We start from the raw sequence: 17,981 nt of genomic DNA on the forward strand, positions 1-17,981 counted from the left end.
AGCTTTTCCCGGACAGTGCCTCTCCTCAGGCTGCAGGGGAAGGGAAAGCTTCGATGTCCCTCCATATGAACACAATTGCTTCGTATTCAAAGATAGCGCTTTTCCTTGAGGTTATTCCCCCCCCCCACACACACACACAATCCCACTATGGGGTGAAGAATTAGGACATACAAGCCCCGCTCCCCCCCCCCACCCCCCGGTGTCACACACAAAGACAAAGCCTGCGGTGGTGCAGTCCGTGTACAAACTTTTCTTGATTCTGCTGGTTGTATAAACTAGCCCTGATTCTGCCAGACTTTTCATAAACCTGACTTGACCCTATAAGCCCCTCTAATATCCTTCTGGGTATTGAGAACTCTCACCCTTTTGCCCCACCATTCTTTCTGGTGTTTCATTTTAGTTCCGAAGCATTCTGCTGCCAAAATCATTCACCTCTGGTCACACTGATCATGCAGTGCTCCTTTAATCTCTGCACACTTTCTTGTCTGCTCCTGGATCCTGTACAGGCTTCTTACCCTTAGCTTCGAAACTCTCTGGCTTTGCCCCCACCTTCTCTCTCTGGTCTTATTATGCTTCATCCAGCTCCACCACTCTCAGCCATCTGAGAATCCCTTCAAATAATGCTGCCTTTCTGCCAGGAAATGTCCAAAACACCTCAGTGATGCCACCTGTCTTACTTCCTTCAAATGACTTTCCAGAAAGCTTTTGGTACAACCCACAATTCTCCATAACAGCCTAAGCACATGTAACTTCCCCTGTTAAATCCTACCTCCAATTTCTTCCCCTTCCTCTGTTGTCTTGCATCATCAATATGTAGGTTGTAAGCCCCTTGCAGCAGGGGCCTGTCCTCTCATTACTTAGTAAAGCATCATGTATATGGATGATGCTATATAAATAATATGCCAGTAAGTACAAGTGCATTCTCTACAGTAGTTTCATATTGCTACTGGGAATCTGCCCACAATCCAAGGATTGTTAAAATGCATGAAGGGGGACTACTTCCCTCCATTCTGTTGCATGTATGGCTTGCTCTGCTCTCTGCTGGAGTGAGCTGTTTTTATAAGGTAGAGTTCATATCCAGCATTTCAAGCATCAGAGAAAATGAAATGTTTATGGAACGTAAGTCCCATCGTGTGCGTTTAAGATTACACCTACAAATATTCCACTTCAGTTTGCTTGTTTTTTTACAACATCTTGGACTATGGGTGTACCAAATTTCAGCTTGCTTTCTGTGAGTGAGGCTCAAGCTTTATACACATCTGTTTACTTTTTAGACTATATTTTGTAACCTTTATTTTCTCTTGCCCATATTCCCATAGTTTTTAATTGTGCATAAGCCTAAACCTGCTCCCCCTCCCCTGACTTCTGGTGTGGTCATGTGATTGGAAGCTTCTGCTAACCGCAGTTTAACATTATGTCCAAACCAGGAAGTGTAGTTAGTTTTCAGTATGGTTTAACTGAACAAGCCTGGCTCATAAACCATGATTTGAAGTTGGCTTGTTCAGACAAACCATAATTAAAACTAACCACAGTTCAGACATGACATAACAAACTGTTTATTTGAAAATGGAAGCAAACTCCTTATGGCTGTGCTGGAGAAGGGAACAAGCCTGTTCACATAGTTTACTGGTGTAGTCATGCATTTGAATGCAGCCACAGTCTTGCCCATGGCTACACAAGTTGCCCCTTTTATTGGCTGTGACTCAAGCTCCTCCAGTATCCTGGATATTGGTCAACCATGGGCATCAGCTTTGTTTGCTTGGTCTTGGTAAAATTCAGAGGTATGAGAGAGGCTTGCAGGATTGTACTCTTACTCAGATCTCAGGAATAAACATAGCATCCGGTGGCCTGTACCTCCCAGGCGCCTGGGTTAGATTAAACCTTTGTATGTGTGGGGGAGAAATCCTCTCTCTTGGTACTATTTTTAGCAGTGATTGTGCACTCAGAAGGGTGGTTAAGGGATAACTACTAAAGCCCCATTGATTTAATGGGTCTACTCTATGTATGACTGAATCTGAATCTAACCTATAATGGCCTGATACAGATGTAATGACACCATGGTTTCTCATTATAAGAATTACTTAACGCTTAGGCTTATGTGTGCTCCCCTCTCCTTCTCCACCTAAGGGAGATCAGTAGCTTTGACTTTCAAGCAAAGCACATTTCCCCATTATGGGAATTGTGGCTTGCTCTGTCATTAACTAAAACAAACCAGGATCAAATTGTACCTTGATATCCCGATTTATTAACTAACCTAATTGGGTCAAACTATGGTTCCCTGAGTTCTGACATAATGTAACTGGCTTGTACAAAAGCAGAAGCTTTTGATCTGCTCCTGTACATGGGGAGAGGGAGCACAAAAACCTGAGGCTTGTTTTCATAACAAACCATGTTTTTGGTTAGGTTTGCACCAATCTTAGAGTTCCTATTTCTTTGCTGCTTAAACTATCTAGTTTTTATTTTAAGGTAGGTGCCCTGCCTTTCTCCTGCTAAGTTGAGTCCTCAGAGGCAGCTCACATAATAAAAATGAAATAAACATATTCGTCCTACTGTACCAAATAGTGGTGCTTTCTTCCCTTAACCTCAATAAATGACCAAATTATGAAGTGGTATAAGCAGAAGCAAGGGCGTTGTTGGAGAACCAGAGTTTGTTATAGGGTAACAAATTAGTTTAGGGTGCAATCCTATTCATGTTTAAACAGAAAAAAAAGTCCCTACAACTCCCAGCATTCCCCAGCCAGCTATAGTTTTATTCAAACATTTTCAAGCTGTTTATTACCAGGTAGTTTTTGTAGTAGTTATATATTACATGCATACACATGAAAATTCAAAGTGCACCTGTAAAGAGACAGTTAATACAAAAACATACTTTTACACATTGGTCTCCATAAGTGAGATCTAAGAAGGCTCTCTAAAGAAGTAACTAATGTACATCAAAAAAGTTACTTTAGGCAGTCCACTACCTACCTTCAGCTATAAAATCAGTTTCTGTATTATAGAAACGTAACCTTCCAAACTTTTGAAATACACTGTTTCCTCATAGGTTGTTTGGAATCTTTCCATGTAGAGATTGTAGCCACAATAAACTTCGCAGCTAAGGGTGTAATCCCTATGCATGTTAAGACAGAAAAAAGGCCTATAACTCCCACCATGCCCCAGCTGAATGTTGGGAGTTGTACGTATTTTTTCCTGTCTACACATATATAGGATTGCTCCCTTAGTAGAGAGCAGTGGCGAGAAAAAGTCTGTGAATCCCTTAGGACTGTCGCATATATCCAGCCTAAAATATTATTAGATCTTAATCTAAGTCGATTGTTGTTGTTCAGTCGTTCAGTCGTGTCCGACTCTTCATGATCCCATGGACCATAGCACGCCAGGCCTTCCTGTCCTGCACTCTCTCCCGGAGTGTGCTCAAGTCCATATTCATTGCATCGGTGATGCTATCTAGCCATCTCATCCTCTGCCGTCCCCTTCTCCTTTTGCCTTCAGTCTTTCCCAGCATCAGGGTCTTTTCCAGAGAGTTTTCTCTTCACATTAGGTGGCCAAAATATTTGAGCTTCAGCATCTGTCCTTCCAATGAGCACTCAGGGTTGATTTCCTTTAGGATTGACTGATTTGACTTCCTTGCAGTCCAGGGGACTCGTAAGTCGATCTAAGTCGATAATCCTAGATAAAAAACAAATAGATAACCTGATTAAGTAAATGACACACAAACATGATACTTTTTCAACATTTATCCAGCTGATTCCACGCTCAATATCCATGTGTGAAAAAGTTTGTGAATCTTAAATTCAATACCTGCTGGCACCCCCTTGAGTATTTCCTGTAACTGTTGGTCAGTCTGTCCCATTGGTTTTGAGGAATTTTGACCCAGCCCTCCTTAACGAGCTGCTTCAACTCAGTGATATTTGAGAGTTTTCTTGCATGAACAACTCATTTCAGGTCCTGCCACATCTCGATGGGGTTTAGGTCTGGACTTTGACTAGGCCATTCTAACACACAGAATTTTTTCTTCGGCCACCATTCTTTTGTAGATCTGCTTGTATGTTTAGGATCATTGTCTTGATGCATGACCCACTTTTGGTTCAGCTTCAGCTCATGGACAGATGGCCTGACATTCTCCCCTAGAATCTTCTGATCCTGTACTACAGAATTTATGGTTGTGTCAATGATGGCAAGCCATCCAAGTCTTGAGATAGCAAAGCAGGCCCAAACCATCACATCCCTACTACTATGTTTGATGGTTGGGATGAGGTTCTTCTGTTCTAACACAGCGTTTGTTTTTCACCAAACATAATGCTTCTCATTGAGGCCAAAAAGTTCTACCTTTGACTCTGCTGTCCAGAGAACATGGTTCCAGAAGTCTTGGGGATCATCTATGTGATCTTTCGTGAATTTCAGACAGGCAGCAATGTTCTTTTTAGAGAGCAGTGGTTTCCTCCTGGCTATCCTCCCATGAAGGCCATTCTTGTTCAGGCTTCTTCTGATCGTTGAGTCATGAGCACTCACATTAGGCAAGGCAAGAGTAGCCTGCAGATCTTTGGATGTTACTATGGGGTTCTTATTTATTTTATTTAAAATATTTGTATCCCACTCTATATCATTAAGATCCCAGGGCAGCATACAGATAAAATCAATTTAAACAATATGAAGTCAAAAAACAGTTTTTGACTTCCTGGATGATGTGCAGGTTTGTTCTTCGAGAGATTTTGGTGGGATGACTGCTCCTGGGTAGAGTGACTGTGGCCTTGAACCTTATCCATTTGTAGAATGTCTGACAGTGGATTGATGTTGTCTCAAATCTTTAGAAATGGCTTTGTAACCCTTTCTAGACTGATGAGCAGCAATAACTGCTTTTCTGCGGTCCTCGGAAATGTCCTTTGATAGTGGCATGACATGTTTCCACACGACCATGTGGTGAAGACCAAACTCACAAAGTTTCTGACCCTTTTATAGGGTGGGGCCTCCCAAACTCACCCTTGAAAAGCTACCTAATTACTTAAACACCTGGTTCTAAGTATTCCCTTTAATTGAGCTGATGCAACTAAGCCATGCTCACTTTTGCACATACCCTAAATCTTAAGTACTCATTTTTGCCTAATTTATACATCGTTTTATTTCACAAGACATGGAATTGGTTAATATAAACCCTATTGGATATTTAGAAAAGGACTGTTTTGATTCACAAAAGTTATGGTACAACTATAGCATTTCCATAATTATCATTAGGGTTCACAAACTTTTTCTCACCACTGTAGCTGACTGAGCAGACAAGCCATGCTATATGTTCAGGATTCTGGATGAGTTACACCAGATTTTGTTTGAATCTACTAATTTGCTTCTTTTTATTATATTTTTGTGCTGTCTTTCAGTTCCAAATGAGTCCCCTATATGCCTATACCATAACATTGGCAAGCAAAAAAGAAAAATAATAATCCTATTGCATTTAAGCATCAGTTACAGACCAGAATAAAAGAAGCATTGGGCAAGGCTAAAATCATGTTTAAAAAGGACCATTCATTTTTGCAATACTTTCAAAAGTTTGATAGAGGCTAGCTGGGCCTCCTGTGGGAGAGCTCCTGAGCCTCAGCACAGTAGCTAAAAAGGTCTTGTCCTGTATACTGATGACTCTTACCTCCAGGTGGAGGTAGAGCAGAGAGCAGACTCTCAACAACAGCCTAGCAGCAGCATTCTGTACCAGCTGAACAGTCTGAATAATATTCAGTAGTCCCACATACAACATGTTGCAGTAATCCAACCTAGATGTTACCAAAGCATGTATGACAGTGGCCAGAACGGACATGTTTTTATAACTGAATAAATTTAGAATTTAGGTATCTTTCACACAATATTCTTGCTCTTGAACAGGGAATGAAAAGCAGAATTTTTTCCAGTGCTTTATTTTTCCACAGAAAATTTTCCATTTCGTAAGTTCATTAGTAACAGTGGATGCCAATTTCAAATATAATATTTGGCAAGCTTGGCAGTTTCAAAGTTGTAATGTTTTTCAGGTGATTATCCCTAGCAAGTGTGTTAGAGAGTACATATACATCACTGAAATACTTCAATTGGTGTGAAATTGAACTAGAAAGTAATGAAACTGAATGTGCCCCAACAACCTCAGTGAAAGACAGATGAACTTTTGAGATGAGTGTTTGCTAGCATATCATGCACAGTTCTTTGGGTTGCTAAAATTGGCCATAATTGGCAATAGGGATACATGGCTGGCTGAAGATCTTGGGAGTTGTAGTCCAACACATCTGGAGGGCACCAGGTTGGGGAAGGCTGAATTAGTGTGTCAACAGTTTTCAGTACCTTTGTTTTTTCTTCTTACAAAAATATAGTGTTTAAATCTCATTAACTGTGCTTTAATTTTTTCCTCAAATATTTCAGGTCAAATGTTTCTGGTGTATTGGGACAAAAAATTAACACAGGGTACTTTTAAACATACTAAACTAGATCACCCTCCAGGGCATCCAAACATTTTCTGATGCAGATGGCCCTATGCAAGTTAGCCTAATTTGCATAGGAAGAAACCCCAATTCAAAATTTTCCAGAAAACCCACATCATTGCTAAAGTGTGAAATAGTTTCATTGCCTTGCACTTACTTACTTACTTATTTATTTAGCATTTAATTTATATCCCACCTTTGGCAGCTAACAATAAAAATGGATTTTAAAAAATCTTAAAACATAACAAAACACAATTAAAAGCACACAATAAAAGAAATAAACAGCACCCAACCAGTTAACACCCCTTTAAGCAAAATACCAGCTGGTATGCCCAAGGCCAACCTGAATAAAAACATCTTTGCCTGCTGGTGGAAGGCCAGCAGAGAGGGGAACAGCCTAGCCTGTCTCAGCAGAGAATTCCAGAGTCTGGGAGTGGCTGCCAAAGGCCATCTCTTGCATCCCTGCTAAACATGCCTCTGATAGAGGCTGACTTGTGTGTGTTATGTTGCCACAGCAAGACCTCGACATGATAGGTAGGACACCAGGGTGAGTAGCCCATCTTTATTTTTACATGTTTTTTGCTGTGCTCTGAAGCTTCAGCCAGCAAACTGTTGTAGCTCAGCTCTGCTCAGACTAGTGCTTTGTCTGGGGAGAGAGCTGTATGAACAAAATAGTTTGGCCACAACAATGTGTTAACATCATCATGTTTTTTTTGGAACTGAAAGAAATGAAAGTTTACTTTTGTCTTTTAGGTTATTCAGTTTCTGAAAGATGGGAAGGCAAAGGAGGTTTCTTATAATGCCTTGGCATCGCACATCATTTCAGAAGATGGAGACAATCCAGAAGTTAGTGAATCTCGTGAAGTCTTTGATCTTCCAGTAGTAAAAGTGAGTACTGACACCATTATGATTATTTGTTTTTTCACAGCAGTAAACTTAATTCTAGGGGCCGCGGTGGCTTAGTGGTTAAGATGCTGAACTGCAGACTGGAAGGTCGGCAGGTCAGCAGTTTGAGACCCGAGTGCTGCGTGACGGAGTGAGCTCCCGTCTTCAGTCCCAGCTTCTGCCAACCTAGCAGTTCGAAAGCAAGAAATTGCAAGTAGATAAATAGGTACTGCCTCGGCGGGAAAGGTAACAGCGTTCCGTGCACCTCGGTGTTCAGTCATGCCGGCCACATGACCACAGAAGCCTCTTCAGACAGCGCTGGCTCTTCGGCTTAGAAACGGGGATGAGCACCGCACCCTAGAGTCAGACACGACTGGTTGGGGACACCTTTACCTTTACCTTTTTAAACTTAATTCTAGAGCAGGGTTTTCAGGATTATTCATATTTGTGGATTTCCCCTTGCATGCAAAAAAGAGCTCTTTGTGTGGGTTGGGGTGTCGGGGAAGGGGAACCCTTGCATTCAATACCTGCGGTGTCTGTGCAGAGACCTTTTGTACCACGGGTTCACTGATGAATAGGAAGAGAGTGCCAGGATTCAAGTCCTTCTTCCCACCAAAATGGATTAGTGCTGTCATCAGGATTGATAGCACCAGTCATCTGGTTGGCAAGGGAGGGCATAGAAATAATTTGCAGCTTGTGGTTCCACATATAAAAGAAAATAAATAACATGGGCTTGTACAAGTTCTCATGTTTCTCATAGAGCATTTGAAATCCTTCTATGAAGGAAAGGACCACAGCTCAGTGGTAGATCACATGTTTTGCATGCAGAAGGTCTCAGGCTTAATTCCTGCCATCTCCAGATACTGCGGGGAAAGATTCCTGACTGAAAATGTGGAGAGCTGCTGCTACTCAGCATAGACAGTACTAAACTAGATGGTTCAGTGGATTGACTTGGTGTAAGGCAGCTTCCTATGTTCCTGTAAAGTGGTGCTAAACAGTTAACTTAAATTTGTTATGTATTCAGCATATAGAAGCAAGTTTTGTTAGGATGCAGTGTGCATTGTTCATAGCCACTCACAAAATGCATTTTTAAAATCTGTTTTTAGCCTTCCTGGGTGACTTGGTCTGTTCGATGTGGAGCTCTTCTGCCGTATCCTTTTCAGTTAAAATATTAACTACATTGTGTTATGCTTTTAAAAAGCTTTTAGCATGAGCTGCATGTTGGCTAGAATAGCAGCTGTTCCAGAGGATGAACTAAAGGGAATTTCTTCTGCATGATGAATTGTTCATTTTTTCCCCTACATGTGCTAGTCTCTGAAATATTTCAGAGAATGTAGATTGTCGTTGCATTTCTTCAGTCACTTGTGAGCTTTCTGAATTTTATTTCTTTCTTCCCTGCCTACAAACTGCTTGTTTTCCTTTACTACTTCCCCTAAGCTAGGGGTTCCCACCACAGTACCCATGAGTACTATATCACCCATGGGCACCTCCAATGGTGCCCACAAAGCTCTCCACTCCCTTTCCACTTCAAAAAGATTTTTTTTAAATAAAAACCTTGGAAAACGTTAGAATAGTCTTCGTTCTCTCCCAGCCTCTAACTTCACTCTTTTTCTGCCCTCTACCCCTTTGCCTTGCTAGTTCCCCCTCCCAGCCTCTAGCCTCACTATTCCCCCCTCCTCTGTAGCTCCATTTGACTAGCCAGGCCCCCATGGCAGCCATTATGTGACTAGCCACATCCTCCATGGGAGCCATTTTGTGGTGGTGCCCACAGCAGTTCCTGAAATTCCCAAATGTGCCCATGGGTCCAAAAAAGGTTGGGGACCCCTTCCCTCAGCAAGGAAGGTCTTTCCATCCTATTCTGTTCAATATGTGTATATGAGTTCAGCAAAAATGTTTCATATGATTCTTACCAATAAGAATTTTTTGGGTGTATTCTTGCTATGGAGGGTACAACAAAGTTCCTGGTACATGGGTGGGAGTGAGGATTGGGGAAACGGGCTTTTGAGCTTGACTGCTTTTTGTCTTCTGGACTTCTCCCATCAGTTTGACCTGTATTAAATAGTGTGTGATATGATCTAGTATATAACCTAAATTTTTTTCTCTGTCGATAATGATTATTTGTTCTTCCCTGTTTTTGGCTGTCCTACTCAGGTTGCTATGCTATAATTCATCTTCAGTCTCCTCCATCAGTGCGTTTTGTCATGCATTCTTATTCACAAGTGTTTGTGCATATATCTCAAACCAATCATTATGCCATTGTTCTAATATTTGCCCAAACTTCCCTGCCATCATCTTTCTTCCTGTTATGTTTGTATAACATTCCTTCAGTGTTCCTAATGTTAACCTTGTTCATCCCTTTGCTCATAATAAAAAATGTGGGAATCTCTTTCTCTCTTTTAAAAAATCTAATAGTGTTTAACAAACAGTTTTCATAAATAGCTTAACTTCCTGCCAAGGTTCCTAGGGTTGATTCAGTTGAGAGCTTGCCCCATTCACTTTCTGCTCAGTGTTCCCTCAGATTGTGCCCATGCTCTACACTCAGATGCTGTTTTTCCTTTATATTATATAGGAAAAGCCGAAGATTGCCGGAAACCCAGTGTATTTCTAAAACTGATTTTGCTGCATAGCTCAGGAGACTATAGGGACCCACTCATGTCATCTATTTTTTCACCTAGTCTGGTTTCACACTGCATATCCATTTTGCCAATAGAGGAGGTGATTCATTACATAGAAGCTTCTTGATAATACCATAGTAAATTCCTGAAAATCTAAATTTAGTAGGATAGGTTGGAATAGGTTCAGTGTGATGTTTAGGAGAGTTAGAAGGAAAAAATGTCCTTCAAAGCAAAAAACAAAGTATATGGGAGTAAAACCTTATTAAGGCTTATTGGATTAAGTGGGGTAGACATCGAGTAGATATGAATAGGGTTAGACTATAAGATAGCAGTGGGGAACGTCCACAGAGGCTTGGGTTCCCTCTGCAGGCCTTGCCCATCCCCAAGCCTGGCCTGGAGGTTACTGTGGTTTTGGGGAAGAAGTAGGGAGGGGAACTGCCTTGTTATCCCTGATCTGTGATAACAAGGGTATTCCCCTTCTTTGGCATGCCACTCTACCTCCCAATTAGGAAGGGAAGCAATGCAATAAGTACTTCACCCGTCCCATGTCATCCCCAGCATGAGAAGGTGGGGGAAACTGGTCCCGGGCAAAGCGGCAGCTAGAGAAGCTCCAGCTGGAACTTCAGCAGGGGACCAATGATGTTGGCTGAGTCGCCTGAAGCCAGGGACTTGGGCAGCGGTAGGAAGAACATACAGCATCCCCAGGAGGCAATGCACACTATGCGAAGCCAGGGATTTGGTGGCTTTTTGAGGAGTGGCTGTTCCTCCTGGCACTAGACAACTCCCTTTCTTCATGCTGAGAGAGGGACAGAACCCAGTGGAGAAAGGCAAAATAGGCAGGGTGTGGCATCCTCACCCGCTGATATCACCTGGCCCACAGATGGGGTGAGAGGCAATTCCGTCCCCAGCCTAAAACCTGTTACCCACCCCTGCTATAAGAGAAGGTATTGCCTAGGCGCATACAGTAACAGGGGTGGGATTCTAAACTCAATCTGTCAGATCCAAGCTATCTGTTCACTGCATAACAGTAGATTAGCTTTATGTGTAATATCTTGCTTTTAGAAGAATTGGCAATTCCACAAAATTATGCTTATTATTTGAGACGTTTTTGGAAAAAACTGCCATCAATTGGTTCTCTTAAGACATTTTACAGTTCATTATCTCCTTGACTTAATTTTGTCAGAGTAAATGGTTTCTCCCCAGAATCCTGTCAGATATTTTTTGGAGTTGCTGCTTGTCTATCTCAGGTAAGATGTTTAGTCAGATTGCTAAATGATGTGTCAGAAACTGCATTTCCCCCTAATACCTAATAATAAAGGATTTTACTTTTTCTGATAGGTTTCCTCTGAAGACCGGAGTCTGCTGTGGGCTTTGATTACATTTTATGGTGGGGATTGCCAGCTGAGCCTCAATAAAAAATGCACTCATTTGATTGTGCCTGAACCAAAAGGGGTAAGAGTTCTATTAAGATAGCAATAAGAAAACCATTTTCACAGTTGAGGACAGGTAATTGGGATCTCCCAAGGATCTTTTTTTAAAACCAGTATTATATAACCTTATAAATGATCTGGGGTTAGGGGTGAACAGTGGGATAGCCAGGTTTGATTAAATATTCAGGTTGATAAAATTAAGAATAAGTTTCAAAGATTTCACGTAAGTCTGCAAAGGACACAGGTTGAGTAGTGCAGTTGCATCTGGGCATAAGTGCAATGAAACCAGCTTCTGCTTTATTGGGATTTTTGGTTGTATTGCATGAACATTTGTTAATTCTTGCCACTTAAGTCTCCAATTTGTACTTGCCAGACTAAAATAAGCTCTTTATTCACAAATGCCAAGATACCTTTTCAGACCCTCTGATACTAGAGTTGCTGTGGTAGTTCAAGCTTCCTCAGGGCTGTCTGGTCACTTGGTATTGGCGCCTACCACTTTTGACAACTTCCTGGTAGCTAAGGGTGTTTTTTTTTTAAGCACTGCATAGGGATGGGCAAACATGTAATGTTCAAGCTCATTGAGGTTCTCTGAATCCTTCCTCAAAGCTCGTTTTGCTTCATTTCTATTCCCAAATGTGAGCACCTTTTTTTTAAATTGGGAAAAATAACACATTTTTAGAAGTGCAATTTTTCTCAATGGAAAAAAATACGCATTTTTTAAAGGCATACTCTTCCCAATCAAAAATGCACATCCCCCCATAGGCTAAAGCATGAAAATGTGGATGTGGGGGGCATTTGTGCAAGTACACATTTTTAGAATGCGCATTTGCTTAAGTGCACAGTTTCAAACATGAATGCAAGTTCGAGAAATTGTGAAAATTTCCCAAGAATTGCGTTCCTGATCGTGCTTGGGGTTGCGAATGGGACATGTTCATATGATTTGTGAACAAGAAAGACACCCTTATACATCTCTTGTGCTACATAAAAAATAACTAATAGGTGACAATTGAAGGAACAACAGGTATCAATTCTGAAGCTGCATGGGTTTGCCCATATTAATGTACCACAGTACTTCTTAAAAGAGAATTTGAAAATAACTGGCAAATCTCTTTTAGGGAGTTGGTAATCTTTTGTAATGAAACCCAGGAAGATAACTGATAGTGCTGGTACAAACCAGTTTAGTTACAGTGGATATTTAAAACTATTATCAAGTTAGCTTAAATGTTACATTTTTGTCACAGATACCATTGGAATCTTTTTGTTCTTCCCAGGAAAAATATGAATGCGCCTGTAAACGAGGGAACATTAAGATTGTGACACCTGACTGGGTTTTAGATTCTGTATCTGATAAAACCAAAAAAGATGAGGCTTCCTATCATCCTCGATTAATTATATATGAGGAAGAAGAGGAGGAGGAAGAGGAGGAAAATGAAGAACAGGATTCTCAAAATGAAGGTAGTACCGATGAAAAGTTATCGAGTCCAGCATCTTCTCGAGAAGGATCACCTTCGGCTGATAGAGCTTTTTCACCTAAATCTATTGATGCTGACAAAACAAAAGGAGAACTGATGTTTGATGATTCATCAGATTCCTCTCCTGAAAAGCATGAAAGAAATTTGAACTGGACACCTGCTGAAGTTCCACAGACTGCTACAGCAAAGCGCAGATTGCCATCAGGCAAGGATTCTGGACTGATTAATTTGTGTGCCAATGTACCACCTGTCCCAGGTAATATTTTGTCCTCTGAGATCAGAAGTAATATAATGGCTTCAGTACAAAATCCCCAAAGTTCTGGACGTCCTGAAATGATGGCGGCATGGAGTCCTGCAGTACGGACATTAAGAAATATTACTAATAATGCTGATATTCAGCAGGTCAGTAGGCCATCAAATGTAGCACATGTAAGTATTTTAAATTATACATTAATGAACCGTTACTTGAAAGTGAATAATTTCTATCACTTTACTGTGAATATGAACATTAGTAATGCTTTACCTTACAGGATTTTTTAGGAATTACAACTAGATAATGCATGTAAAGCACTGTACAAATGCTAGGTGGTATTTATTAGCTAGGGCTGACATCCAGTTGAGGATGTCTTGGTAGATTGTTCATATGAGTTTGATACTGGTAATTGATGTTTGGATCCTTTGTAGTGCATAATCTCCCTTTTCATATTGTACCTGAGAAGTGCGACTTGCTCGTACTTCCTGTTTCAGCATGGCTGTGAACCTTCGAAAGGGGTCTAAATTAAGTGGAAGGTGATAATAAGAAACATGTTCAGATTTCTTATTACTAGTGGCAGTTACCAAATCAGACACTGTCCTGTAGAAATGGAGGACAGGTATGTAATGCATATTCAGTTTGAAACTAATCTTGTCTATTTTTAGATCATGAAAGACTTCTTCCACACAAGTCTCTTCATACAATACAAGTGGGACCTGCTACAAAATGTTGTAGTATGGAGTGCTCCTGTTCACTGTTCCATTCAGTCAGTTTTGCCTACCTCCATAATATGCCATTCCATTTCCCCCTCCCTCATGATTTCCCATGGCACAACAGTCAGTTAGCATTCTGTGATTGCTGAGCACACTCAGTCCTCATTGGGCTGTTTGGGGGGTTTCCCCCCTTAGGGCCCCCCCCCCCGATTTTTTATACTTCTGCAAACCTTCCCCCAAGCCTGCTGATCAGTTGTGTATCAATAGTGCAGTTTTGACTACATAAGGATCTGCACTTACCTCTGAAATTTGGGAAGAGAGGGAATGATTTGAAGAGAGGGAAAGTGATCACTGTGGAGCATCTTTCTTAATGTTTGCCTTTCTCTTAAAAGGTGTAACCCACGTGCAAAGTGTAGAAACTTAATTTAGGGTTGCACTTTAGTCATCAGAGATCTCGCAGTTCTTGTGAAATTTACCTAATCATTAAATCATTATATTAGTTCCCCATGAAAACTCCCCATTTGTGATATATGGAAGAATTGCGTAAATACTCAGTTTTGCAGAAAATACAAAACTGATCCTATTACATTGGATCAGCTGTCTTTTGCCTTCTTGTGAGTTGGACCACTTATTACACCCCAAACACCCATGAACAAACACCATAAACATGTTTTATGTTCACACTCGACTTGAATTTTGACCAGTTAATTTTTACTTTAAAATAATTTGCCTTATTCTCCCCCTCCCCATGTAATAGTATTCTAATAAAATACAGCCCCAATTCAATACATCAAAATGTTTTTCATATTTGATTTATGCTTTTACATTTGGAAGGATACTTGAAGGTTACAAGCATCCCTTTTGTTTTCTAGATCTTACAATCACTTTCTGCACCTACAAAAACTTTGGAGCAACAGGTTAACCATAGCCAACAGGGACATTCAAATGCAGTGTTGCTTAGCCAAGTTAAACTGACTCCAGAAACACACTTACTGCAACAGCAGCATCAGCCACAGCAGCACCAACCTCAGCAATCGCAGCAGCAGCAACAGCACCACCCTCTCTTGCATCTTCAGCCCCAACAAATCATGCAGTTGCCACAACAGCAGCCACAGCCACCTCAGATTACTCAGCAGCCTTTCTCACAGCAGCCTCATCAGTTTGCACAGCAGCAAGTTCATCAGCACCAGTTTTCCCAGCAGCAATTACAATTTCCTCCCCAACAGCTACATTCCCAACAGCAAATGCATCGCCCTCAACAGCAGTTTCAACAGTCAACGACTGTGCAATTTCAGCAGCAACATGCCTTGCAGCAGCAGTTGCATCAGCTGCAGCAGCAGCAGCTACAGCAGCAGCAGTTGCAACTACAGCAGCAAAACCTTCAGCAACAGTTACAACAGCAGCATCAACAGCAACAAATGCAACAGCAACAGCTACAGCAGCAACATTTGCAACGAATTCAGCAGCAGCAACAAATGCAAACTCAAGCATCGCAACACTTGACTCAGACATCTCAGAAGTTACAGCATCAGGTTCCAGTTCAGCAACCACAACATCCCCAGCAGCAACAACTGCAGCAACATCAGCTGTTTGGACATGATCCCTCTATAGAAGGTTAGTAATTATTAGCCCATTTTGCCTATGAAGAATATTTGGAAACTCCAATTGGTCCAGAATGCAGCAGTCCCTTTGTTAATAGGGGCTGCTTACAGGGAGCATGTGATTCCTTTGTTGAAACAGAGAAACTGGCTTTGAGTTTGTTTCTGGGCACCATTCAAAGTGCTGGTGATGACCTTTAAAGCCCTGAATGGACCAAATTATTTGAAGAGTCTTCTCCCATGTGAGCCCACAACCTATTGAGGTCGTCTTTGGAGGCCCTCTTATCTTCTCCTGTACAAGTTTGCATACATGTGGAGGATGTCTTTAGCTGTCCTCTTGTATGTCTCAACTAGGGATGTACGAAAGTCACTTACTGTTTCGCGGATCTGCTTTGCGGTAGGGGGGAGGCGCTCCGTCCCTCACCCCAGAATCCTCGATGGGTGGGGAGGCGCTCCGTCCCTCCCCCCGGAGTCCTGCCTGGCCGGCTCTGCTCCGCAGGGATTCCGTGGAGCTGCCGGCCAGCTCTGCCAGCAGCCGGACATCTGGCTGCTGGGTAGGAGGGACGCAAATGGCGGCTGCTGTAGCCGCCACCGTTTGCGTCCCTGTATTCAACCGTGATAGGCTACGTAAATATTTACGTAGCCTATCACGTCTGGGTTAAAAAAAAAAACGCGTACGCAAATGGCGGTGGCTACGGCGGCCGCTATTTGCATTCCCCTTTGTTTTCTCCGTAATAGTCTTTGTAAATATTTACGTAGACTAAGAAGGCAAAAAATAAGGAACGCTTTTTTTTTTTTTTTTACCCAGACGTAATAGGCTACGTAAGTCTTTACATAGCCTATCACGTCTATGTAAAAAAAAGAAAAAGACCAGACTGCAAACGGTGGCGGTGGGAGCCGGTCGGAAGACCAGCCGCCGCCGCTGGAGCCACTGCCATCTGGAACATCCGCCCCAGGTAAGTCTCGTCCCAGGGGGTATCCATGGGGGGGTGGCAGGCCGTTCCACCACAGATTTCGGGGGGCTGAATGCCAGTGCATTCGGCCTCACTGAAATCCGTGGCGGAATTCTCCGCCATCCCTAGTCTCAACAACCTTGAGATACATCTAGTTGGGACTAAGGAGACAGCCTAGGCTCCTGAATGCTATTAATGATCTTCTGGAAGTTGGTGAAGACCTTCCTTTTTAGGAAGGCATTTAGTGTATAATTTTAATTTTCTGTTTTAATTGTTCTCTATATCTTAAATATTTTGATTGCTGTTGTATTGTGGTTTTCTGCTTTTTTGTGTTATATTGTAAATTGGAAGGATGTTTTTAGTCAAATTTTTGACTTTGTAATTCACCTAGAACGCCCTAGAAATGAGGCAAGGTATAACTGTTTTAAAATAAATAAAATACAAAATGGCTTATAAATGTAATCTAAAATATACATGTTGAAAGCCATAGGAACAGCAATATAAAACATCAGATGAATAGTAAAAGCCACCAAGACCAGAGCAAGCAATTCCCAAAGTACAAAGCATCTCTGAAAGAGAGCCACCTTAGCTAGCTATCTGAGAACCCAGACCAAGGGAGCTCCTTCCCCTGGAAGTGAGGTCTATAAGCTCAGGGTTATTGACAAAAAGGCTCTGCCCCAGGCACCATCAGATATGAGATGACAGAGAAACCAGGATAGGGACTTGGGTTGGATCCAGATTTAGGTTGAATTGACTGTGCTGGCAGAAGAGGACTTCCCCACGCCACCCTTCCCATGGCAAACCCACAGTGCTTTTATCTTACCATTTACAGTCCACAAAACAGTTTTCACAGTGTGGTTTAATTCTAGTGAAGTGCAATCCCTGCATGATGCTCCTTTACCTCGTATGAAATAGGTGGAGGGAATGCCCCACACCCAGCCCCTGGGATAGAATGCCCACAGTGTGGCCCCTGTCCATAGAACTACTGCATTTGTAGGACACCCTTTAAGTCCCAGCATCTGCTTCCCAACATTGTTCAGCCATTTGCTGGGAGTGGAAGGACCTCCCATGAGTGCAGCGGTGGGCTGGAACAACTGTCATTCTTTTGTGACAGATGAACCTAGGAGCAAGCAAAATAAGAAGAAAAATCATAGCTAATAATAGGTCATTAATTATGATCTAGGAGAAGATATGCCGAAATATAATTTCATTTGTACTTGTCTTATAGTTCCAGAAGAATATTTCTTATTGGGTTGTATATTTGCAATTGCTGATTACCCTGAGCAGATGTCTGATAAACAGCTATTGGCAACATGGAAAAGGGTAACTATTTGTTCCATTTGTTAATGTTTTTCCATTTTTCACATCATTTTTTCCAGAGAGTTTTTTAATTAAAAATCAGATTAATAACTCATTAAAAATACATTTGGTTTCTTTATAACTTATAAATATATTCAGCCCGTGTCCAAAATATGTATGCTTCATGCAAAATCTCTTCTGCTCTCCTTTTATTAGCTTTTCCTCCCTGCTGGATGGCTTCAAACCTAATTTCTCCATTTCTTAATTATCTTCTGTATCTATAATTCTTCTGCCAAAATTTCCCATAACTG

At 41.6% G+C, this 17,981-nt stretch overlaps 1 protein-coding gene across 4 annotated transcripts in view; it reads left to right on the top strand.

The window, feature by feature from the left end:
- The window catches only part of PAXIP1 (PAX interacting protein 1), a 42,144-nt gene that overhangs the window by 807 nt on the left and 23,356 nt on the right, over positions 1-17,981 (top strand). For 2 of the 4 annotated variants that reach the window (XM_084859329.1, XM_084859328.1), the window contains exons 2-8: positions 7,206-7,340; positions 8,444-8,487; positions 11,136-11,199; positions 11,291-11,404; positions 12,654-13,283; positions 14,693-15,434; positions 17,600-17,694. In XM_084859329.1, the coding sequence (XP_084715455.1) occupies positions 7,206-7,340; positions 8,444-8,487; positions 11,136-11,199; positions 11,291-11,404; positions 12,654-13,283; positions 14,693-15,434; positions 17,600-17,694 (1,824 nt within the window). The remainder of the gene's footprint in view (positions 1-7,205; positions 7,341-8,443; positions 8,488-11,135; positions 11,200-11,290; positions 11,405-12,653; positions 13,284-14,692; positions 15,435-17,599; positions 17,695-17,981) is intronic. The other 2 variants (XM_084859331.1, XM_084859330.1) reach the window with 1 other exon arrangement.

This window comes from Heloderma suspectum, chromosome 5 (assembly GCF_057233095.1).
Source record: "Heloderma suspectum isolate Gila_16-S chromosome 5, 16-S_ref, whole genome shotgun sequence".
Classification (NCBI taxonomy): Eukaryota; Metazoa; Chordata; class Lepidosauria; order Squamata; family Helodermatidae; genus Heloderma; species Heloderma suspectum.